The following is a 26344-nucleotide window of genomic DNA, read 5'->3' as shown; positions in this document are numbered from 1 at the left end:
TATCAGGAGGTTATTCGAAACCGATTCACCCTGCACTAAAGGTTTACCGCCGCTTCTGCACTTTGGGTCCTCTTTATCTATCCTTGCAAAGAATCAAGAGCGGTTTCCCAGAAAACAATGGTCTGAAAATCAAGAGTTCACCCTAGAGGAGGCCCCCCCATCTCTTCAAACAGTATAATCAAATGCAGCGTAGACGTACAAGTACTCCCATACAAGGACGGCCAAAAGTCAATTGTTTTTACTTTAAAACGAAACATTTAAAATAAAAAACAAAAAAGAATATATTCTTTGTTTCAAGTACGTTGTTTTGTGAATATCACCATCACGAGTTGAAATAAATTTTTTTAAGTGATTTTAAGCGGTTCCCTTACAGATAAGATCGGGGAAGTAAGCAGTACAATTTTCCATATTTTTGTATATTTAACCGCAAATAAATATTTTAAAGGTATACTGAAGCAAAATATAATTATTTTTAAAAGTCGCATTTTGCTATATAGATCTAATGCGCTTAAACACGACCCTTACTCCTTGCCAAACTTTACACGATATCCCTCAGTCAGATGTTTACCGTGGATTTTTTCCAGCTTTCCTATAGACGATGCCGAATATAAAAAAACTCTTATAAAAAAGCTGCTTATCAGAATAGAATTTCTTCTTCTTACATAAGAGAGCGAGAGAGAGGGCATGCACCTAAAAAGCCTTTTTTTAAAGTTCCCGAAATATACTAACATATACAGTTCCCAACCGAAAGGAGAAAAAAAAACATTTTATAAATCCCACCTTGAAAATAACACAGACTATAGAAGAGTTTACATTATGTATCTATACGCCATGTTACAATCAAGACTGTATTTTGACATTGGCATAGAGAGAGAGGAACAGAACATAAGTGTATACTGGGAATCTACTCTTTCGTTCCGTTTCGTTCTCTCTTTCTCAAAACTTGAAGGGCAAGTGGAAAAAAAAAAAGAAAAAAATTCAAAAAAATACTTTGGTGGAAAGCCAAGACGGAACCAAATATTTTTTTTTCTCCGACTTTATATACGTTTTTTCCCCCCATGCTTTTGAATGGCAAAAAGCACTAACATAAGCGCTCTATGGGGAGCAAAAACTTTATGGGCCACTTGCAGAACCCCTGGCCGAATAAAAACTCATTCCCTAACCTCCCTCGTGCTTTTCTGCAAACATAAATGACAATAAAAATGTTGCACTATAGCAAGAGGACGTTAAATTGAGAGAGAAAAAAAATTATTTACGACCTTATCTTTTCCGCAACTTCCTTTCGGGATAAATTGCTGGGAGGGGAGCGAGAGAGGGAGGGGGGGGCTAACTTGTACACTTTCACACATTTTCCAGAAACAAACTCCCGAGACAAAATATTTAACAGACTTATTGAATAAATACACAACTCGCACTCAAGTCTCTCTCTCTCTCACACCGGATACACTTCTACTCTTAGCCAAGGCTTATTGATTTTTTTCTTCATTGCAGAGCTGTGTGTTTACCAAAGATTACAGGGTGTAACATTAACCAATCATCATTGTAAGACACCTAAAACAGTCTAGATCAATTCAGTTCCTTCTGTAGATTATTGAACGGAACTGAACTGCACGTTAAGTGTCAATGAAAAACATTGATTGGGCTGTTCAAGATTGGGAATCTGATAGTTGGCTGGCGCGTTTAGTACACCCTGTACCCTAAATTCAACTGTGTCAAGTATTGGCCGCGGGAAAAGGAAGGTTTAAGAAAAGGGAGAAAAAAAGGCGCGGAAGATCTCTCTATTTGGAATTGGCAATACAAAAAAAAAGAGATACAGAAACGTTGACCCACGGATAGGAGACAAGTGTAAATACGAAGGGTAAGGAGTCCAAAGGACTGGAGATATCGATAGGGCCAGAGTAAAGTTTGCCAAGCTGGAAGAGGCCAAACTAGAGAAAAGATATAAAAGGGGAGGAAAAGTGGAGGTGTCTACGGCAGACAAGACGGCTCAAGACAGTATTGTAAAGGAAGAAAAGACAGCCGAAAGAAGAAAGAGACTAAAAGACATTTAGAAAAAGAAAAAAAGAGACACAAGCTAGAGGTTTCCCTATAGCTTATGAAGAAAGAAGAAGGAGATTGTAGTAGAATGTTCTTAAAATAGATTCACCTTCTATATACGTTTCGCGTCCCAGAACATTTACCGACAGGGACGAACCATAAAAATTCAAATAATTAGGCTTAACAATTCGCGTGACCCAAAGACCCCTACATGCCAGCCATTCTATTGATCTACCCTGACGCGTGTACCGTGCACCTTAAAAATTATGATATTCCTATACTAATTAATAAATTTAATGAAGATTAATTATAAATACCAAAAACAAATAATAATAACCGGTATACTTCAAGCGTGTGGCTGGCTATAACTCGTTCCTTAAAACCACAAACATTGTCATCTCGTACTTATATCCCCGGCTTTAGTTTCGTATTCCCTAAACAGCGATAAACTTAGCGAAAAGCAATGACGCGTGAGACGATTTATAAAGGGTTCGTGAATGAGAGATGTAAGGAGAAAGAAGAAAAAAAAAACCTTAAGAGTGATTTAGTACCTCGCTAGTTACGTGATGCGAGGGTAATATTCCTGAAACATGGAACGAGAATCGGGGGTTATCCAGGGATAAAAACCTTTAGGAACCTACCCCCGGCATGCACCACCAAAGTAATACACGCGACAGAGGTACGGGAGGAATTAAGAAGAAGGCTAGAATAGTTCAGAGGAGAAGTAGTGCATGCGTGGCTATAGTTTCCACTCTCAAAGAAGATGAGCAGAGAGAGACGTACTATGTCGTGGTGGAAGAGCTAGAGAGAGAGAGACAGGGAGAAGAAAAGAGGATGAAGATAGAGAAGTGGGGAAAGATCGGCGGCGCGTGGAGAAGGAAAAAGATGAGGATGAGGGAGAAAGGAAGGAGGATGGAGACGAGAGAGAGAGAGAGAGAGAGAGAGAGAGAGAGAGAGAGAGAGAGAGAGAGAGAGAGAGAGAGAGAGAGAGAGAGAGAAGGCATTTGGGATGAAGAACGTGCCATCCACGAACCCAGCGTCACTAACAGAAAACAAGGAAAATTCCATAGAAGAAAGGGGAAAACACGCCCCTTTTATAGACCATAATCTGAAGTACATATCTGTCATAATCATTGCCATATATGGTAAAATAGTTGCTTACTACAAGAGATGGGTTTCAACCTAAAATTCCTATTTCTAAGGGTCTTCTAATATATACTAAATCAAGAACCAATATAGGACTAGAGGAATTACACGAGCTCATACTTTCGCGTGGGGTTATTGAAAATGTTGCTACTCGGCAATACAACCGAAAATCTACCTTTGAACGTTCCCAGCCCTAAAATAGGTTCCCAACTAAGCAAAGAAATGTTTGGTTCGGTTCTTTTCTACTCTCTTGGGGTCTTGATGGGCAGCGCATCAGAGAAGTCTCATAAATGAAGTATTCAATGGCGACAATTTCTCACCAACCCTCCAAAACAAAAGATCGCAGACTAAAGAAACTTTTCTTATATTGAAGATGGTATTATCAGACTTCTACGTTTCATAAATATATATATCTATACATACAGATGGGCAATGAGATGAACGCGTCATAGATAAAATATTTTGGAACGTTTCCCGCGTTTCGCGTTAAAGTTAATTACCGCAAAACAGCGCGAAACATTCTTTAAAGCAAACCGTCTCTAAGGACACGACCCCGAAATCTGTTTCCAACTTGTTTTTTTATTTTTTTTTTTGTGGAGGGTGGGTTGGTCTGGGATTATGATTTAAAACCGTGGAGTTATTTCAAATTAACTAAGTACGCGAAGGTTACCACAAGTTAAACGGTACATTTAAACTAAATCAGTTAAACCTTAATCATAGAACAAAAGTGCAATGGCCCCATGCATGGAGATAAAAGTTGAGAAAAAAACACCTTATACTAGAAATTTCAGGTCTTTTAGGCCTAGAGTGATAAATTAGGCAACTGTTTCTATACCACCACCGAATCTATACGGGGCCAAGTGTTAAACAAAGCAAGAAGAACGCGGTGGCGGTATATTGAAAGAGAAAACCCACGCTAAGCTGTTTAAATAAGTCAAACTAGAAAGTTAAACGGGTTAGTTCCAGCCAGGGAAGCTTTGTGAGATAGCTGTTTACCTCCTTCCTACATTCGTAAGTACCAGTGAAAAAAAATGAATGGCCATTAATAAACGGCCTGAGTATACCCCAACGGCTAAAATCGAGTAAATATTGGGAACACAAACATGATAATTCAAAAAGAATAACAACTAATGGTGAATTTATACCTTATAAACGTTTATCCGGCAGTGTGTGTGATAATACTTCTTAATACCTTGGGGATTCGACAATCATTAAGTTTAACTGATGGCGAATTAACGATTTAATGCACTCAATTTCCTAATTGGCCGAGGCTTATTGTAACTAAGCCTAATTTAAAACTTTGTTTACATCTTCCGCGTGTTTCATAACACGTGCGAACCCTATTTAGTGTCACTGAATAAATTAGCGCGAGAATCTCATTTTTTCTCGCGCATGCGCCTTTGAAATCGCACCTTTAATCTATCCCATATTTTAGAGAGTCTTCTCATTCAGGACTATAAAGAAGGGGCTATTTCTTCGGGGTTTTTACGAGCACGAAGTTTTAACTGCGACTCGAAATTAAGGCCATGGAAAGAAGCTTTAATTGCGATCCTTTCTCTTTCTGTAAATAGTTGTCGTGGGTGAAAAATGTATATCTAGAGGGCAGGTGAATTCATACAAATATAAGTAACGCGTATATTGTTTTTCAAATTTTTTTTTCTCTTTCCTTTTCATATAGTTCTTCCAAATCGGCGTAAAATCTGAAAGTCACCGTTTTCTAGGGGGCTTTTACTAAATAACAAAAGCTTAACAGGCTCGGACGCCAAAATCGCGTGCCGCGACCTATTAAGCCATAGAAATTCCTAAAACAGCGTGACAATCAGACAAAGAGTATATATACATATTCCTTCGTGGCAGTCAGCTAGCTAGCTTAACTTATTTACAAAAGAAAAGAAACCACGAAAGGATCGAAACGAATTCCAATTGGTTTCCTTTATTTTATTTTTTTTTCTTTCGATAAATGAGAAATTGAATGGTAATATCATGATACCGCCCATTTTGTTCTTGGCCTTTACATCTACATTAGCGAGACAGTGGAAAATTATCTTTTGGAATCATATCAAAATCAATTTTTTCTAAGAAAACCTCCCCAACTTTTCCAAGAATAATGTCTTATTAAAAGTGCTGGATTACTTATTACTGTCTTAACCAGACGTAGGTGAATGAAACGTTAGATTTCCGTAATTTCTTTCCACAAATATTTTTTTTCCTAAAAATCATCACATTATATATAAATTAACCGACTTTTTGAAACGAGCACTTAATCTATAGGTCACTTCCGGTTTCACGGAAAATATTCACCAGGGAAGACGAGAGATTTTGCTTAATTTTTTGGAGGGAATGGATTGCATAATTAATAATACACTAAAAACGCTTAATAAAAAGTTAATTAGACTCGAAGCTATTATCACATAAGCTACGTGGGTATTCTCTGCGTAGAAAGGGCCTAAGGTCTGCCGATTATAATGGTTTAAACCTCCCACGTTCGCCAGAAAGCTCAACTCCTCTTAAAAAGAAATATCATCCTTTCTTGGAGGTCATAGGTTGAACAGATGTTCTTTAACCCTCCTCCTCCTCCTCCTCCTTTACTTCCTTTTCATTTTAAATATTTTTTCTTCTAAACCAAAGGGGGTGTAGATAGGCGAATGAAATCTCAGTCATTGAAATTTCTTAAAGACGATGGTGACCCTATCAATTGAAAGTTCACATTTATTCACGACTCGATTATTTTGTTAATTTTACGCTAGTTTTGATTCAAAGTCTTGTACGCCCATTCTTTCCTTCTTTCTTTATTACATTTAAAGAGAATACGAAATACTAAGAAATATTTCCAATAACCGTTGAGTAAAATCGAGAATTTCTAAGTAGTTTACTTTCAACGTGATGATTTAATTTCTTTTCATGGTAATATTATTTTTTGAAAATTCAATTGTAAAAAAAAAAAACGAACTAAAGCCTCACAAAGAGTCTTGACTAATAATTATTAATTAAAATATTTTAGTTTATTTCTTTCAAAAGAAAGCGGCCCGCAGGAATAGTTTAAAATATTGTATTTCATATTCATTTGGTTAAGTAAGAATAAAGAATTGCGCAACGTGCAGCGTGGCGCCCTTTTTTTCGTGACTGCCCTTGACCTTTGGTTAAAAAGAAACCCTAATTTTCGAGCCCAGTTCTGATTTGAATAACAACGAGTTACTTCCAAAGAATTTTCGGCCGCTAAATTCGAAATAAGGAGAAAATAAGGAAGGAGAAACTGCACGTCGTGATATTCTCCCAAATGTTTCTTTGTCACGGTATATTTATATAAATAACATAACCCTTGCACGAGTAATCCCGTACCTTCCTGACGTCATCAGGATCTCACGAAAAGTAATCAAGTCATTAATGTTTCCATTTAGATAGAGTAAAGAAAGAATGTGATTTTAACGACATATGATTTAAATATTTGCAAACTTGCTGGGAAAAACACCGATGTTATATAAGCAAAACATAACGTTGTAATAGCGTGTCTATTTAGATTAAATCTGAATAATTAAACTAACGCGATTATCATTTCGCCGGGGGGGGGAAGAATTAGACGGCAACCTTACCTACCGACCCATAAGTTAGGTTAGGTTCAATTGGAGTTAAGTTCCCGTCTTCAAGCCAGACCAATTTATCCATGTTAGACCTCCATCGTACATTTACGACGTTATCCATGGAGTGATTTTAGGGGAGTTTCCTAGAAGGTCTATTATATTTTAGCTATTGGTCTCCTTAAATATTGCTCCATGGTAGCAGACTGCTAACAGCCAGTCTAAATGCCTAGGCCATGCTGATAAACATTAGTCATAAGTTTCCCTGTCCAATCACCGGATTGCAGTAAATACTACCAGACTATTCCATTATAAAATACTGGTGCAAGTGTCTCGAATTGAACCGAATTGGTACGAGGTGATTTCTCACCCTCAATATCAGGCAAATCATGAATGCCACGTTAAATAGTTAATGACATAGACGCAAACTAATACGAATCAGAATGTGTGTGATGGTTTAGGGCAGTTTAATCGTCCCCCCTACCCCAGTTGGGTTCTAGTTTGGCATTGAATACCAACTATCCCAGAAGTCTAATAGGCGCGAGTCCACAATCGATTGAATCACGATAGGGAGTAGTGACAGTTCGACCAGTGCGCCTCGGCCCTCGTTACCAAAGACCATAATTGAAGGAAATTTAGCAGAAGCTTACAAATGACCGGGGTGGTCATTCAAGAAAGACGTAATGGCACAAACCATTTAAGAGTTATTGTTTTTTATATCGAACCGTTTTTCCCGCCCGATTTTCCAAGTATAAATGTTGTATAAAAACGTAAGTAGGTCAACTCAAACATTGTATCGTATCTTCAGAAGAGTTAGGCCTATAAATAAAAAAAGGGACAGAGCAACTAGCGTTCTCGCTTCGTAGCACGCTACTTTACGTTACGTTGCGGAACTCCCAAACAACGCCAAAAAGATAAACGCCCACTTCCATCGCGACTCCGTGGAACGCGGTAATGGCGCGAAATGCGAAACGATGCCTTTACCTTTTTTCCCGCCCTTTCAACTGCGTATAGAAATTTTGATAGTCGAGGGACTTTCAAGTAAGGGTATCACTATCGTTTGTAGTTTAAAACGCTAAAGGACTAGTGCCAACACGTTTTATCGGAAGTGGGAGCTAAACTTCCGGTAATACGATGTGATTTTATTATCGGATTAGAAAGCTGTTGACGTCAATATTAAGATCACTGGTGCAAATTTTGACTTATGCCTATAACTCCTACTCAGTTTTTTTAAAATACCACAAGCTGAATGTGTTTAAAAAAAATAAACTGCCAATTTGAGCATGCCTATTTTTAAAAATTGCGCAAGTGACCTGTTACTACGTCATGAGACGTACGTCACTCTTGTACAAGTACTGCAACCGTGTGACGTCAGATTATTTTGAGGAACACGGCACCCAAGTACTTTATTGCCCAAGAATGTCACTGTGTCTTTTAAGGCCTAAGGCTGTCGTCAGTGATTGCACGTCAAGGTAGAGGGACATTGCCATCAAAGGCACGAGAGATATTATCTCTTCAGGTTATTTTGAACGTTGACAAGAAGGTCAGTCTGATTCGTTTAATAAAGTCAGTCGATGGACATCGATAAAAGAGTACGTCAACCGTACAGGGGGGGGGGGCGAGGGATTTAGCATAAGCCTTACTCCAAGGTAAGGCAAGAACCTTGACGGAAAAAAAAATCGGAACCTCACTGACTCGGAACTAAAGGCCATTAAGGAACGCCGATAGTGACACCGTAATGGCAGAGATCTCGTGAAAAACCTATTTCCAGAACAGGAGGGGGAGTGAGAGCCTTACCCGAGATAATCTATTTATTGCCCTTAATGCTAAACACCCCTACCAAACATTAAGGCTAAGCCTTTGACACCTATGACCTCACCAAGCATGGGTGTGCTTGAAGGCAATTAAATTACGAACTCACCAAGTGTTAAGCGAGTTGACCCCCAATACTTCTCGAATTCATGATAATGGGTTAACGGATAATTCGCGATTAAAGTTAATTAACACCAGCGTTTAGTTAATTAAACAAGTTAAATCAAAGTCCGACGCGTACGCGAAAAAATTGGAATTGGAAACGTGCATGGCGCGCAAAATTTCGTCCAACACAACGTGACGATAGCGAGAGCGATACTGATTTTTTTCTTAAACCATTAGTCATTTCATAGGGGGCGTATCAGTTATTAAGCTTGAAGTTTTTTTTATTCCTACAGTTGGCAAGAAGAAATTGTTTCTTAATCTGCGATATATTTAAAGGTAAAGTTTCAGGCGCAACTTTTGTTTTCGGGGATAGAATTTTAACAATTTGCAGAAAATTTGTCAAAGCTATAGGCCTAGTAATACTTTCTTCTAGCTTATTAGAAAACTTTTTACACAATTTCTGATAGGGTCTCTAAAACAAATTAATTATTTTGACCTTTGACCCATGGATAAATGTTATATCTTCCTATAATAAATCTTTTAGACATGTTCCTTAATTCATTTCATAGTTTCCGCCCATAGATCGCCGGTTTTTGGTTTTATCTAAAGATAAAAACAGAAAGAAACATAATCTAAAAAAAAAGAAAAAAATTGATTTTGGGAAAATCTATCCTAATTTTTTTAAAAGGGGTTATATAAAAACAAAATCCGCTTCTTTCAAGGCATTGAAAAAATAATTTACGACTTGGGAGCTAGGCGAGGGTGCTTTCAAAATATCTATAAAAAAATCGGCGTTTTCCGATCAAGCGAAGTATGGCGTATAAAGATACCACCAATCATAAATAAAAAAAACCTTATATACGTATAACGTTTCTCAAAATATAACCGCTAGAAAAAAAACGTGAAAAATAAAGAAATCCCGGTTCTAAAAGCCATTTATTTCCCCCGGCATCGAAGTATGGGAATATAGCTATGCAGAAATCCATTATCTTGAAGTAAAACGACTCTAAAACATAGCTACGAAAATGTGTAATGTCTGTAATAGTGCTGCAAAAACGTTTTTACTTCAGGTGATGTGATTCTGTGCCAAAAATAAAAAAAAATGCCTTAGTCCCACAAATATTTCGCTTTTAGAAATGTTTTGTATGGGGTTACATGGTCTGCTGAAAATTTTAAAGAATGTAAGGTAGCACGTTCAAAATTGATGTGTTTTTATTTTTTCAGGGTCGAAATGGTGCCCGAGCCTGACTGAGTCAAAGTTTGGATAGTCTCAAAAGGATAACTGCAATCACTATCTATAACGTCGGTGCAAGTGCAACTCGAATACAAACTCGACCGAGCTATAGTTGCAATATTTTTCTATAGATGGTTACACTCCGGGTTTGGGTCTAATATTGAATAGTTTACGTATAGAGGCTGAGTTGTAGATAGAAGCAAACTAAGTCTGTGTCTCTATAGAATCCTGTTTCTGATTATTTGGACCTCTGCAGAGATCCTTGTATGGACCATATTTATTTTTTCACCATATTCCGACATAAATTAGACCAATTCTTTGTAGACTCTGCACCCCAGACGTTTTTTATACAACCCTTGTCATTTCCTGTCATTTTAGACAAGTTACATCGTGTGTTTGCGAAGATAACCTACGGTCTTTTGATGTTCGCGAGACTACAATTTTAGACCAACAAAAAAATGTTTAGAAACGTTGAATAAACCTTAAAAAACAAAGCGTGCGGAGATTCAAACAAAAAATGACATTGAATATAGGCCTAGTATATTTGAAAAGGTGAATCCTAAGTTTTCTTTTGGGAGAGATATAAGATAAAAAAAAATATATATGGAAGAGAGAGCAAGAGAGAGAGGGAGTATGAGTGAGGGTTTGTATAAGTCTCTCGCATCCTAAAATCCCTGCCAAAGTAGAATCACTCCATCCTACAAAACCGTGGGAGTAAAATGATAGAAACCACCTTATCCTTACAGAAAGAGCGCGAGATAGAGAGAAAGAGAGAGACAGGAGAGAGGAGAGAGAGGAAGGAGCAAGAGCTCGAGTTCTGCTAAGGAATTTTTCCTCTATTTTCCTCTCTACTCAAAACGAAAAGTGGATATGGGAGAGGGGGAGATTCTTCTCCCCGCAAACGAGATTGTCGCTATGGTTACCAAGATGAAATTTTGAGAACTTTTTAAAAATACAAGCAGCGAAAAGAGAAAACGGCCGCATATATAGGGAGGTTTAAAAAATAAAAAATAAAGAAAAAAAAAACACCCTCCAGCAAAAATCATTATCAAAAAGAGTAAAAAGAGTCCACGCTCTAAAATTTAATGGTACTGATACTCTTAATTTAAAATTTCTCTATTTTTCTAATTTAAAAAAGGGGTAATAAATATAATTTAAAATAAATTATTTAATAACTGAATGTAAAGACAGATTATAAAAGACTGCGGATTTTAGGAATATCTATGTCAAAGATTAAGTTACGACTGAAGAATAGACTATCAATTTTTAGATAAACATAAAAATTTCGACACTGATAATTTGTGACAATAGTATTGTTTTGTTATCTTTTAGAAAAACAATAGTTAGGTATACTCGAAAAACCGTTGTACCTTTACCAGGTAGTGACATAAAGTAATGTGTACTTGTAAACGTAAAATTGCAAATTTCGCAATTAGGGATTAAAAATTACCGCAATTAAAGTTGTTTACGTCACTGCAAAGTAATGGTACATTAAAATAAATTGTTAATAGATCAACCGTAACATTATTTCAAAGGAGAAAACTGAAGGAAACTAAAAATAATTTGGCTCAAGATGAATTAAAAATAAAAACAAATTTAAAGAAAGAAACACACGGTCGCTAAGCCTAACACGAATTTTCTTATTTTTCTTAGCGAGGGATGCTAAGCCTAAAAATTAACGAGCGCGTTTTGACAAAGACGGATAGAGACGGTTCGATTCGTTTCGAATATAATTAATATTATAAATTCAAATTTTTAGAATTTTATACGAAACCGTCTGTATCCAAAAACAACCATCGACTTTACATCATCATGATCGTAAATTAAAAAGTTACCTGATGTAATAACGGAAGGTACTTTTTCACGTAACGGTCATTCCTGCCAGTGTACACGTTGTTCGTTTCCGATGACGTCAAAAGAGAGGCGGGGATTAATTATAAAAAGGCGCGAAAAGATACAACTATCGTATTGGTTTTGGTTTAGTCCTGAAGGCGCGCCAAAATAATATCCGCGACTTTTAATTCCGCGAAACTTGAACAAAAACGGGGGAATGTCTTCGAATGCAACCTCTAGAAACCGCTAGAGAGAGGTAAACCCTAACCTTAACCTTACCGGAAATGGAGTAAGTAGTACAGACTGTTCGTTGCGAAACTTGAATATTTCCGAAACGCGACGTTGAATTAAACGATATGTATCCGCGATTCTAATATTATTTTTTTTTCTCTCTCGTATTTTGAAGAAATGGAAAAAGAGAAATAGACAGAGAGAGAGAGAGAGAAATATTTCACGAAATCGAGAGAGCGCAAAGTACCGTGCGCCTCTGCGTAAGCCCGGCGCCTGACTGCCAAAGCGAGCGGGGGATCGGAATACCGGACGCCCGCGAGAGGGAGGAACATTTGCGGGGGAGGCAGGAGGCGATCGAGGAGGCGATGGATCCCTAGAAGAGAGGAGAGGAGAGGAGAGGAGAAAGAGCGCGCGCGAAGCGGGGGTGCGGAGGATAGAGAGAGAGAGAGAAGGAAGCGCAAGAGGAGGACGAGAGAGAGAGAGAAGATAGGGAGGAAGAAGGAATCCAGGGAAGCTGCGCCAGTCGATTTTTGAATCCAAGATGAGAGCTAGAATAATGCGAGCTCGGAGAAACGGCCGCCGAGCTTCGCATCTATTATACATCTCTCTCTCCCCCCCCCTTCATCTTCCAACTCTCGGTAGCTATTATACTCGCTACCATCCATTCCTAAGCAAATGTAATTTTGAGGGAAAAGGCGAGGTTGAAACGGACGGAATGGAGGATGGAGAGAGAGTTATAGGGAGCCATGGAAGGATGTATTCCCGTCGACCGCCATTATAACGGAAACAAACCAGAAAGTGATTAAAATCAATGGGATACATAGATACATATAGAGGAGAGTGGCCAGCCGTGGCCGACCACCAACTAGCGTACCGTATAAGAGTAACTGACATCCCCAAAAATTATAGACTAAAAGAGGAAGGAACGAGGAGAGAAAATGTTATTTTCGGAAAATTTACATTATTTTCGGCTCGCTATCTACGTGAATTTATTCTAGGCGAGGAACTTGTTAAAATACGGATAGTTACTTTGAAAAGTTAACCGCAAGAAAATAAAATATCGCAATCGAAACTTTTGCCAACTAATAATTTTAAATTTTAAACAAAGTTCCTTATAAAAAATAAATTCGTTTATTTTAGGTCAAATTTATTGCCAAAAATTTGTTTTATTTTCTTTGATTATTTAAACGCAGTTTCACGCTCTTTATCTTACTTGTTTAGTAAAAATAAGTACAAAATCATAACTTGAAAACAGTGACTCAGACGACAAAATGTCATAGAAATTACATTTTCGACTCAAAATTGCGCAACCAAAGAACATCTCCCTTAATTTAGGGCCCAGACTTATCAGAAACACCCTGTATACGAACTATTGAAAACGAAAATCCCCTTTCCGATGAGGTAAATGAGTAAAATTCTAGCAAGTTCCAAAATAAACGGAGATTAAGCTATTTGGGCGGACGCTTTGGATCCTTCAATCGCTTCTGACAGGCGAATAAGCTCGTGCTGTAAGAGAAGCTCTCGGAAGCCCGGTTTCCCGAATTTATATATATGTATTAGCCAGTTAAGATTAGCGTTAAATCATGCCCATCAATGGAATGTATAATATACAAGATCTTTCAACGAAGGCGTCGTCGAGCTATGTAGACTTCGATCCGAAGCTCAAACCTTTCGGGGATTTATCCATTCGTTTTCCCCAAATCCCACTGGACGCTCTTCTCCCGGAGCGCTTTTAATCGCACATGCCCCCGGAAAAGCAAGCAAACTCTATAATGCGTATATATAGCGCGAAGAGAAGCGGGGCATTCGGGGGCCCCAAAAGAGGAAATTGTTCAATACAACCCGCCCCAATTTTAATCCTTTTCGTATATAAGGGAAGGGGATCGGTCCCAACGTTAAAATAAAAGGGGAGGAAACCGGTAAAGAGGGAACCAATGTCTAAATTCAGTTTGCATTTTCGCCCAAACGCGAAATTCTATCACGTGGGACGTTCAAGGTATGAAGTAATCTAAACACAGACGATATACAGGGTGTACAGTACTCGAACTCAATTTTGAGTCTACGACATCTTTCTCTAACGGTCACCGTTCCGTTTACGAGATACATGATTGGGAGGGTTTTAGGGATGACCCCTTAATTAAATTAGCATTGTCTTTTAGTTTCTTACTTAATTCTACGGGGTCATCGGTAAAACACTTCATTCAAAAGTTCAAAACGGTGACATAGAATATTATCGACTCAAAACCATAGATTCCACTGCATTTGGGTTTTTGGAAAATCCTGTTTATGCCCATATTTAACAGTAGCAGTTTCAGTTTCAGTTTAACTACATTTAACGAACGTCTGACGTTATTTACAGTAAGAAGCTCGAATTCATTGCATTTTCCTGTTTGAAACGAACTTAGGTATAGGTCCCAGTATACTTTTACGATCCGACGTTGAATATCGAGCCCAAGAACTAACTATTAAATATCCAATAAACACTTTGAAACGTCGGGAACGTTCCCGGTAGACCCCCGGTTACCGAATAATAAGGAGAAAGGGGTTCTTAAGCCCCTATATCCCTGGCTATATAACAAAGAGCCAATAAAGAGAGAAGGGGTTCGAGAATTCTCTTAGATACCAGCATCCTTAGTGTAAGAGACTGGTGTCATGGAAACACCCCCCTAAACCGAAATGTCACAAACCCTGCCTGCGAGAAAGCTTGCCTTTCTCCCAATACCCTACAAGGATTATATTCATCTTCCATTTTCTCCGAATCACCCCCATCCTCATCCCCATCTCCCAAAGTTAAAAGATTGATAAAATGAATAGATGGAGCTGAGGTGCCTAGGCCTAACTCATAATGATACACTGTAGGTGTAAGGTTATTTGCAATTTTCTGTATGCTCCATGCCATAATCGCGCCCTTTCTGAAATACTCTATAATTAAAACAGCAGCCAAGGCTTAGGGAATCCTCTCGTACTAAACATTTTTCAGAGGGATTTAAGGTTTAATTCGATTATATACCTAGAAGTGGGAGAAAATTTTAAAAGGGGTCAACTATAACGAAAAATGAAAAGCTGCAGCGTGACAGAAGGGAGGGATAGAGAGATTGAAGCTGAAAGGAAGTTTTAATTTAGTTATATATTATAACGGGAAATAATGAACTTTGGTCAGAGCTCACTTTAGGAAAACAATATTTTGAGCGCGCGGTTTAAAAGGTAAGGGCCTAAATTTTCCAGGAAAACTTTTACGAAAGTTTTTAAATTTTAGCTTTTAGGCGCCACTCTTCAGCTCTCGAGTATTACCTCTAAAGGATTTTCGTTTTCCAGCGTTATCCCCCCTAAAATGTTTGGCTAACGAGATTGTTAGGACCCATTAATGAATTTTTAATACGTATATAAACAAGTAACTTTAGGATAATTCACTCGGATTTCAAACGAAATTTAGTAAAAGGTGAACGTACGCCTCTACGGAGATTAATAAGTTTAATTAAATTAGTAATAGCATTAAAAGATAACTAAATTAAGCCTTTAATAGAATTAAAGCTATATAAAATTACTTCTTGAAGCAAAACTTTAACAATAATTGTTGAAGATAATCATAATGCGTAATTAGCTAATTTTTGCATTTATCTAAGGACCTGATAATAAAAAACTACAGGCCAGTTATTTAAATTCAAATTATCACACTCGCTCGCTCGCATTTGGTAAGAATAAAACTTGATAAAACTCTTATTTACTCAACGCGGTAGTTAGTTGGGGACATTTAAAACGAAAAGAAAAAGGGTGAAATTAAGTCTTAAAAATCGAGTAAACATTTTGTCTTCTCTACGTTTAATAGAAAGGAGAAACTTGGGATCATTCGTTCAATAATCAAGCTAGGACGAGCTAGGAAAATCGAGAAATCCCCAAGGGATGTTAGGAAAGCGCTAAGCAAAAGTTTTCCAGCAGCTTTCCTTCCCCGCACCAGTTTAGAAAATGATGGTATACAAGGATACGAATGGTAGCAAAGAGAGAAAGAGAGGGGTAAGAAGAAGACACGGTACAATTTTACACAACCCAGATACGAAGCAAAAGGTCATTAGTTGAGGTAAAATACTAATGTACACCTCTGAGATCTTCAAGGCGATTCGTGTATCAATTAGAAATTAAAAACAATATTTGACGTCGTCTGCTAGAAGCAAAACAACTGATATTTTCCTTATGTCCATGCAGTACTTTTCTATTTTCACACAAGGCTTTCCAGCGCTGCTAGTCAGACGGAGCTAGCATCGAAAATTCAACTTTTTATAGGGAGTACAGAGCATCCTGTAGAGCATCAAATGTTTTCTTTGATCCCGCAATCATTTATCCATGGCCAGATGACATAAGGAGTAAACGAGTGTTTAACTTCAAATAATGGACATGGCCGGCATTACCGAGAGGAAGGGACGCTATAGTCTGGTATGAGAACTTTCTGTTGACATTAAGAGAAAAGCGTTTTCCGAGAGAGCTAAAATCGCGTCAGGCACTTCTCCTTCCTTCTCTCCATCCTCCTTTTGCATCTTGTCCGTTTTTCACGCGCTCCGGAGATGACAGGGCACGTCAACAGCTGAGCAAATAGACTTCAGCCGATGTAAACATGACAGCTACGGGTGACCCGAGCGTCGTTGCTATATCCCACCACCACCACCACCACCACCATCATCGACCCTAGTAGGGTCTATATTCAGAAGGTAACGAGTGCTTTGGCTAGCCGTTAAAAGCGTATTAAAAGAGAAGGGGACCCTTTTAATACGCGCGGGCACCTCTTTTCGGATATTGACATACTTTCCCGGCCTTTTATATATACATATATAGGCCTATATAAAAAGGTATGAGGCTAACGACGTCCTACATAATATTTACCCGCGACAAAATTTGACGCGTGGGTCGCCAGAGAAAGCTCTCGGCGAAGGTTTCTTGAATTTTTTATCGATGGAAGCTTTAGATATTTTAAAAATATAAAAATTTAAAAGACAAGAAGAATTTGCAAGGAAATGTCTAGGAAATTGCATTCAATGCTAAATCAATTTTTTCGGGACAAAAAGCGAGTTACAGTAGACTTCGAATTTCGAAATGAATAAACTTCATAGAATACGAACGAGAAGGAAGAATAAAATTTCACGTGGTTGGCGGCGCGTGCCAAGTAAGGTTTCCATCGTCAAGGGAAAAGGTGGGTGCGTTTATGAAGATTCTCGTTCATCACATCCCGTTTAATGCACGTGAAGATAAAATAGCGTGGTTTATCTAATCCAGGTTGGATGATATGCCTTATTCGTATAACATTCCTTCGTTAATTCAAATTGAGGGAACAGAAAAGATGGAGGATGGGGGAGGTCGACCGGGGGGGAAAGGGAAAAAGCAGCGCGGATTCACGGATCATCTCCGGAGGCTAGCCTATTTCAATTACGCGGCAAGAGTGAAAAGGTTTCTCCCAATCCTTTCACCCCGGCATTCGCGTCAAAGGGGTGATTCCCCCAGTCAGGATTTTCGAGTAGGTTCGTCAAAAAGCGAACCTCAGAGATGCGGGAAGATGCTGGGCGAAACTAGAAGAGAACCAAGAGTAAAAAGGAAAAGGGAGAGAGCTATGTGCGTAAAAGCTTAGACTAGCTTGCACCTGCATCATATCCCTTTTCAATGAAATCGCTGACTCCGAAAGACCTTCACTATATATACTTTTCTATAACCTATACACAAACTCCCGTCAACCGGTATATAGCTGGAAACCCCAGTTCAAAAAGGGGGTATAAGCCGATTTATAAAGGTATGTATTTTGGATGGATGCTTACAAGCGCCGGGAAGGTACCTAAAGAACTAGCAAGCGGTATTACCGATACCAATATAGGCTAAAGAGGAAGTAACGGATGTTGACCACCTCATTCGATTCTTTACACCCCTCCCAAAGAGATGATAAAACAATCCTCGATAACCTTAACCCTAAATTGTGTCGTCTCTCACCGTAACTCAGCCCACTTTACAAAGATTCCTCCCTGAGAATTTTCGTCAATCTCTTCAGCAACTATCCCGGATTGGTGGAGAAAGGAGTAAATTTTATGGAAATAGAAAATGAAGTTCATTACCGTTTTCAACCTCCCTTTAATGAGAGGGGGCGGAAAGGAGGTAGTAAGAGGCAAGGAGGCATCGATCTGGAAAAAGGAGGGGGGGGGGGTAGGTTTTTCGATCCGCGTACAGCGGTAAGCTTATTTATTCGGCAATAGACATAAGAGAGAGAGAAGAGAAGAAAAAAAATGCGTGGACCCTCAAATCGCGGGGCCAAAAAAGCGGAACTATGACTACTAGAGTCGACGCTATCTAGAAGAAGAACGACTAGTAATCGAGTTTCTTTACCCAACTAAATGCACCGAACGTGCTTTTTCCCGCGCGCGCATTTTTTTTCTCCTAACCCCTATAACCCTCTTCTCTTCTCCTTTTTTATTCCAGAGGGTATCTAGCTTATACCGGTCTAGTTTTCTAGAGTCCGGTAATAACTACTGGGAGGCTTTTTCTTCTTCTTCTTCCTCTTCCTCTATTGGGGGGGGGGGCTTCCTCCGCCCCCCTCCCGTGTTGTTGCCGCAGTGTTTACGGGAGGATCTATGCCAAAAGGGGGATAAAACTCTCCGGAAAGTGCCGCGAAACTTTGCTCTTCCGACGTCAGCTGCAAACAGTTTCGAGTTTCTCACCGCACTGTACACATACACCGAAAAACAACGTAATACTCCCTACCCTACTATCTTACGGAACGGACCTTGTCCGCCAATACCGACCAGAGAGAGAAATAAACGAAGGGTTCTATGATTGAAAACATTGTCCCTATTTATCCGTTACATATATGCTCCTTAAAGAACAGTTTCTCCTTTCTTAGTTCTTTCAAAAATTAAAGGTAAAGATGTTTTTGATCTATTTTGTTTTTCAAAACACAAACTTTGTTTTTCGATCGAGATTGTGGAGATAAAATTATGTATTCTATCATTTCCGGTTGGCAAATGAGAGAATCTTACCTTTGACTGGGGTGTATCGAGATAATTTTGAAACACTTACCGTGACTATCCGGAAGTATAGTGGTTTCCTTAGCCGTCTTAGCAAATCTTGGGGATTTGTAAATAAACGTATTCGTTTTACTTCGCTGGAAGAAAAGCGGGGAAAGAAGAAGGAGGAGAAGAAGAAGAAGACAGGATGTTGGGGAAAAGAGATCTCTGGCTCCGATGAATTACTTCTTCAATCTGGAATTGAATCCCTCAATCCTGTAATGAAAAAAAATAACAAGATTCCGATTAAATTCCATTTCCTTATAAATATAAACTATTATTAATTTAACGTTCAAAAATTATGCCTTTTCAGAAATAATTTCTTTTCTAAGTATTTAAACTTCAAATAAACCAGAGAAATATAAAGCTTTCCTTCGATTCGTATTATTACGAAGAGTGAGAAATAGAGGATGGTTTATATTCCGTAGATAGATAAAACCAAAACCCAAAGCATTGAACCCAAAAGAATGGGAAGTAAAGACAATAGAGTCGAAAACCGAACACTATGGTCTTTCTTCTCGGTTTCCTCTCTCCAAACACTCGTAAAACTGAACGATTTGGCGAGAGGTTATGTCCGCGACCCTCTTTTCTTTCCAACAAAACGTCGAGCGAAAAGAGCTCCACGGGATCATCTAAAAAAGCGCCACAGCTAGTCGAGGTTGCAGCGAAGAGCAGCCACCACCAGCGTAAACTATCGAAAAAGAGAGAAATGTGGGGATAAAAACCTTTCCGTGTTTTCCACCCCGTTTAACACTCGTTTTCAAAAAGATTACGTCCAGCTAAAAAACACTCGGTGAAGTGGCGATGCTGGTGGTACTTCGTGGCATCGCGTGGTGGTAAAAGCCTTTTTCATTCGCAGAAAAATATTTCAAGATTTATTTCTAGCGCGTTTTGCTTTGGGGAAGCCAGTAATACCAGCGCATGGTTAAAATTGAAAACATCCCCCCGAAGCTAAAAAGTGCCCATCCCTGTTTCAGTTTTACACAAAAGACGAATTGGTGCGCTATGCGTACTCAGTTTTTCAATAGGGTCGACCATTCAGTAAAAAACAGCTAGGACGCTAACGTAAATTGGCCCGAAGCGGTGTGGTCGGGAGTGCATGCGAAACAAAAGATACTGTATACCGAGAAAGTCGACTGCGTCGCTAAAAATTCGATCGTCATCTTCATCCTTTCATCTCTCTCTCTTCCCAAAATAGAGTAAAGTTCTAACATTCAAATTCAGCCTAGGATATACTTCGTTGGAGTAAGGTGAAAATATCGTATTTGCTTAGTACTAAAATTCAGATTGGAATATACAGAGCGTAGAATACGAGATGAGTTCCTGGTTAAAAACCAAGGGCTCTGGAGAAGAAGAAAAATATATATATCATCTCTCTCGATTCTCTCCTCTAGCTACCCAGCCTCTTCCATCCATATCTCCTCTTTTTCATATTCATTCTATTCACTAAAAGTCCCTTGGAGGAGTTGTTTACTTTACGCTTAAAATTCTCGCATGAAAATATGAAATTGCTAACGGAATGGAAAAAACGTCGACGACTAAAATCCTTCCAGCCACTACTCGCTCCCTCGATTCTTTCACCATGCTGCAATCCCTTTGAGGGAGAGAGAGAGAGTGAGAGTACGCGAGACTAGAACGCCGAAAGAGGTCGACAAAATAAACTTCAAAAGGAATAATTTTTTTTTAAATTGCAAATATGGCAGGCAAACATCATCATATCTTGAAGGAGAGAGGGGATGGAGCCGCAACCTCCATACCTATAACAGAGCAGTCTGTACCATCATCCATGGCAACGAAGTCCTCCCAGCATTCAGTAAGGTCGTAGCCTCGTAGCGTACAGAAACGTCGTGGATGCATGCATTTTGTCTAAAAAAAATACTATGGCACTACGTGGCAGCACTTAACTATGGCCTACCGAACGGTAGGGGCGTCTATGAGCGAGGTACACTGGGAGACTTTCATTGCCGCAGATCGCCCACCATCATCATTACCACTCCATCTCACCTCTTCTCTCCCTGATCATATAGCGCTATCCAAAATAGATTCATTTTGCGGTCTTATAAATTAAAAAATGATAATATTTACCGAAATCCATTTTAATTTCCATTAAAACCCCCAAACTCAAATAACTACTCCAATTTCTAAACTTGTTTTTTTCTTGTTGATGCAAGGCTTATTTCTTAATATCAAAGCGGTAAACCTCGGTCGTACTCTTCTTGATTAATTTCATTAACGTTTAGAATTATTTTAGCAACAGCTTGAATTATAAAAAAATCTTCAAGTTTGTTGGCAAACAGAGATTCTAATGAATATTTGGAGTAGAGGTAGACACAACTAAAACAGAAGAAAATGCACATATATAGTCATTTACAGAAATTAGAAAATGAATTTAGAAGAAATCGGAAATAACTTCCGTTTGGGATGTAGTGGGATATAATAGGAGTGGTGATCATTCCGAGTAATGAAAATACAAGTAAAAATTAAACATTTTGCAAAGGAAAACTTCATTAATTAACTTTGGAAGGTTCTATAATTGATATTGGAAAATTTCGCCTGATTGAGGGGAGACCCGCAGGGTTGGAAAAGACCAAAAATATTTTTCTAATTAATATTCCGTCTCGCTTAATCGCCTATCGATTAATAATTGGAAAATTAATCACCCCCACATCCACTCTTTTCCCATCAATGTTTCCCTTTACAAAGAGATAGAGGGTTCTATACGTTTGGCTCGATGGTAAAAGATAACGAAGGCTATTTATAGTTATCATTACAGGCAGATGTTTGCCGAACGGTTATTGCATTTTTGTATTTTTGCCTGGCAATTATATCCATCCAAAAGTACGGATAAGACCAAAAACAACCAAGGCTTCCAAGTCTGCCATTATGCAAGAATAAAGCAAAAATAAATATGCTCCGCGACTTAATGTAGTATGTAGTTTATTTAGCATATCTTGGCGCTCAAAGTGAAGATGAAAAGCGTATGAAATAAAGTACAATATTAATGCCAAACAAAATATTCGAAATTAGATGAGAATATTATTAGATGTTCAATCAGATTTCAAAGTCAAATTATTAAAGTTTTAAGTTATGTAAAGAATAGTATAGTATTATACAGAATTTAAGAAAATTACTGAAAAAATTGGAGCTAGAAATATCACAATATTGCTTTTAACTTTCAAATAAGGCTTAAGATATAAAAGTTATCTAGCGCAAAAGTACAAAAAAAGTTGACTTTTACGTTTCAAATTTTTGTTTAGTTTTATCAATACTTTAATTTAAACTTTTGGCTTATTTTCTTTTAGACTCTAAACCCCTCCAGCTATCTTTTAAGCTTCAATATTGAGAAATTAAATTCCTCCGCAAGTTGAAGTAAAATAACTCTTATAGAAGGAAAAAGAAGAAGTTTATCCCACTTTTAATCCGCGAAGCTTCGCTATCCCATCTCTCGGGGAGAAAGAGAGAGAGAAAAGCTCAGGTAAAAATTTGTACAATTCCCATTTTCCTTCTCTAGGAAGATCGGAGCAAGGCGCGGCATCATCAATAATGCAAAGGAAAAAGAGAAGGAAAGAGTGTAGTATCTGCAGGAATGCTTCCACCTTTCCTATATCTTTATTACCACCACCGTTGGCTAGCTCCGGAGCTTCTAAAAATCCCAAGCAGCTTGCGCCGATTCTCCAACGAAAAAAAAAAATATACACATTTTACGCTTTTTTACGTTGCACGATAAAACATATTTTAAATATTTAACTTTAAGGAAATAGAAGAGCTAAAACTAAAGGAAACTTTCCCGTATATAGCGCAAAAAGAAACTCAACTCGAGCGCAGTAAAAACTCTCATCCCACTTTATTACGAATATATCCCGCCAAAAAGTTAGGCTTAGGTAACATCTTCTATATCCAGGCATAGTGGATTAAAAATTTGCTAATTAATTACTTAATTAAAAAATAATAATAATAACCCGATAATAAGGTTAATTCGTTATTATTGAATAAAATATGTAAACTTATTTTATTAGTTGTCAGAGGACTAAAGTCGTATTGGCAAAGGCTTACTGGAAGTATAGTCAGTCAAGGCCTAATTAAAATTGGACTTAATTCTGATTACCAAAGGACCCCCTAGATTTGGAATTGGATCCTAATAAGGTCTTGTTAGACATTTGACGATTACTAATAGTGAGATTGGGGAGGAAACAAGTCTTAAGACTAAAGCCTACTCATTTACGAAGAGAGAACTGTCAAAGACACAAATCTAATTTAATCCGATTAAGGATAAAGGCCCAATTAGGGATTTTGAGAAACGAAATGGCAACAAGAAGGAAACCAAAACTAGTCTACAGTTTCTTAGAATTCTATAGAAGACTTTACGGAAAATTTAATCTTCTGAATTTTGTTTCCAAGCGCCATAAGTTCATAAGATATGTTCCATAAGTTTGTCTCTGGTTACTGAGAGCTTATCATGAAGTGATGTAGATGAAACGTCACAGATTCTCGTAAAGCAACGCCTGGTGAGGCGCTGTCAAAGGCTTAGTACAGATTAAATAGGAAGATGGACTGCAAAACTAGCCGAGTGTAATCAATTCTCGCTTGTCGTTCTCGAACTAGCTCTCAGTAAGTCTATAAAATTACGAAGCATACTTATGGCACATATCTTATAAACTTATGGAAGCACTTATATACGGAATTGTCTAGCGAATAATCCGGATATTTATTGAAAATAATTACACTTACAACTTATCCTGAACAACTTATCTTTCCTTTAGTAGCGTATAGTTTTATTTCAAATAGAATATAAAGAAAGCGTTTGCAACACAGTTATGGCGAAAAAGAGGTAAACAAAACTGAACATTAGAGTTCAAAAATATTAAAATATTGCATCAAAACGATAACTATTTCCGTGGAATAAGGAATAATAGATCCTTACCTTAATGCAAAAAAATAAATAAAAAATATTATAAATAAAAAACAAAAATACACGCAGAATCCAAATATAGGTATATAAACCCAGCCAGGGATAAGTATTTTCAAGCCATCTTCGCCTAATGGATGAAAAAAGTAATACCAGTAAATTTCTCGGAAACTATTCCCTTTTTTCATCTTATCCCACTCGGTTTCGTATGCACTATTTCGTTCAAAATACTTCACCTCCCTCGGTATGTATAACGTATTTACAAAGAGGAAAGTTACATCCGAACCAAATAAAGGTTTATATCGAAATGGTCTACGGAAAAGGGATCATACACCGAGCGCAACGGGAAAAACGAGTCGTGCCAAGGAAACATAAAATCGCCGTTATTATTTTATTTTTAATACGAATAAAAAGCGAGCGCAGCCCCCCCCCCCACTCTTCCGGTATCCTCGTTCGTTTTCTCGGTTTATTTAAAAAAAAAAAAACAACACGCTATACTATACCGTTATTAAGTCTCGGGCGCATTTATTCTGGCGAAAATTTCATTAAAGTCTATTTTCAAGAATGAGACAAAAAACAATGGGATACGCTCCCGGAATTACTCTATCGGATTTTCCCATCATACACACGTTGTTTTTTAAAAGTCCCTTTTTTACACAAAATGGGATTATTTTTTTTAATAATAAAAAAAACAATGTTTTCATTTTACATTACTCATTACGAAGGAAAGTTTACGGATTCAATTTAGTTTTATTTATAAGTCGTCAAGGGTATCTTTCTCCATGCATGCAGGGTTTGGTGAAGGTTTTCAAATTCAAAATTCCCTAATTTTCCCCAGATTTTCCCTGGACGTCTTAAGTAATTTTCTCTCTTTTTTTCGTTACTGTATTAAGAATGATTAATACCATAAACTATATTTTATTTGTTAATGCTATCTTTAAAAAAAAAATTGAAGGGCTTCTCTATTCAAGTTCAATTTTGTAAAATTTGTTTCGGATAATAACGAAACCTCAAAATAAAAAGCGGATATAATGACGAAAAGCTTTCAGGATTTATCAAGAAAATAATTCTATAGCGTTATTACGTAAACGAGATAAAAAACACCGTGTAAGTATGGCCGAGAAGCAAAAAAAAAAAAAATAGAAGCGACACAGGGAATCTTAATCTCCCCTTCACCGAGTAAGGAGAAAAAACTAAGGATGACGTCAATAAATAAAGATACGATATAAGACTTTCTCGAAAAGTATAACATCGGCACCATAAAGATTCCATGTGTCGCTGTATTTGTTTTTTAATGGTACGTACAGCCATTTTCAGACTACGAGCGCCTCGGAAAAATGAATTTATTAGCCAGAGGTCCCTAAAAACAGACTGTTAAAAAGCTTACATATAGAATGGGATCAAGTTTTAATGGAATCAAAATATTTCACTTTTTTCTTCAGTATATAATCGTATGTATATCTCAAAGTTCAAGCAAGCTGTTTACGATTTAAATGGTATATTTTTTATTATTATTATTATTAGAGAGAAACATATACGATTTGTAGATTCACCCGGTTTAACTCCGGGAATTGTACAGGGCAGATTTAGTGAATGTGGTGGGAGTATTAAAGGGGCAATTAAGCCTTGGTTTTTATCTACAAAATGGCGGAACAATACTTTTACGAAGTTCCTAACTCGATCGATAACTCTGGTAAATTCCAACCAATCCGACTGAAAATTTGCATAATGCTTCATTATATCTTTAACTACAGCTACATAAATTTTGGTTCAAATCAGCCATCACCTTACCTAAGAAAAGAAACCATTTCTCTAATATACCTCTTTAGAACTTAGTAGTAAAAATAAAAAAACACCTCAAAGTTACGGTCCAAAGCTATAGATAGTTTCATACTCCCTTGAAATTAAGGAGGAAGGGGAGGGGGGTAAAGAAAGAGTTGAGTTGAGCTGTCTAGCTGCGGTGGCGGATTTAGAACTTATATATTCGCGTACACCACCACCACGCATGCACGCGTATATTGAGAAGAAAATAAATTGAGAGCACAGCCTTGGAACAATAGAGAATATAACGAGAAACATCTGCAATCACGAAAAAGCGAATGACTCGGAACGTTCGACTGACAACTCGCTAAAAAATTACCCGGTGGGTGTACCAAGTCACCCTTTAGTATATTTTTTTCCCTAGCTCCCTTTTTACATCTCTTCTATACGTTATAAATCCTTAATACCACCCGATATATTCTAGTTCGCACGCGCCGCGCTGCTCTTCGTAATAACAAACAGATTTTTCCATCTAGTTCATTGCCAAGCAATTCCAACACGAATAAGAAGACTTGGAAATTTATTTATAAGAAGCTAGCTAGCTGCAAACAAGAAATAAAGAAGGATAGAAAGCACAAGAAGAAGAAGAAGAAGTGGGAAGAGAGACCGAGAG

General features: G+C 37.8%; 1 protein-coding gene across 6 annotated transcripts in view; it reads right to left on the bottom strand.

Moving 5' to 3' along the window:
* Positions 1-26344, bottom strand: part of mub (poly(rC)-binding protein mub) — a 176260-nt gene that overhangs the window by 66497 nt on the left and 83419 nt on the right. For 3 of the 6 annotated variants that reach the window (XM_089867958.1, XM_089867956.1, XM_089867952.1), the window contains exon 3: positions 19018-19220. Coding sequence is in view for 1 of the 6 variants with exons in the window: in XM_089867957.1 (XP_089724083.1) it covers positions 8450-8470 (21 nt within the window). In the remaining 5 variants the exon portion in view is untranslated. Of the gene's footprint in view, positions 1-8449; positions 8486-8679; positions 8877-11744; positions 12195-19017; positions 19221-26344 lie in introns of those variants that run through there. The other 3 variants (XM_089867953.1, XM_089867954.1, XM_089867957.1) reach the window with 3 other exon arrangements.

The sequence above is a fragment of the Phalangium opilio genome, unplaced genomic scaffold (assembly GCF_054372755.1).
Source record: "Phalangium opilio isolate 3A_F unplaced genomic scaffold, DU_Popi_V2 ptg000024l_1, whole genome shotgun sequence".
Lineage (NCBI taxonomy): Eukaryota > Metazoa > Arthropoda > Arachnida > Opiliones > Phalangiidae > Phalangium > Phalangium opilio.
Note: the sequence above shows the minus strand (reverse complement) of the source record. Positions and strands in the feature narration are given on the sequence as shown.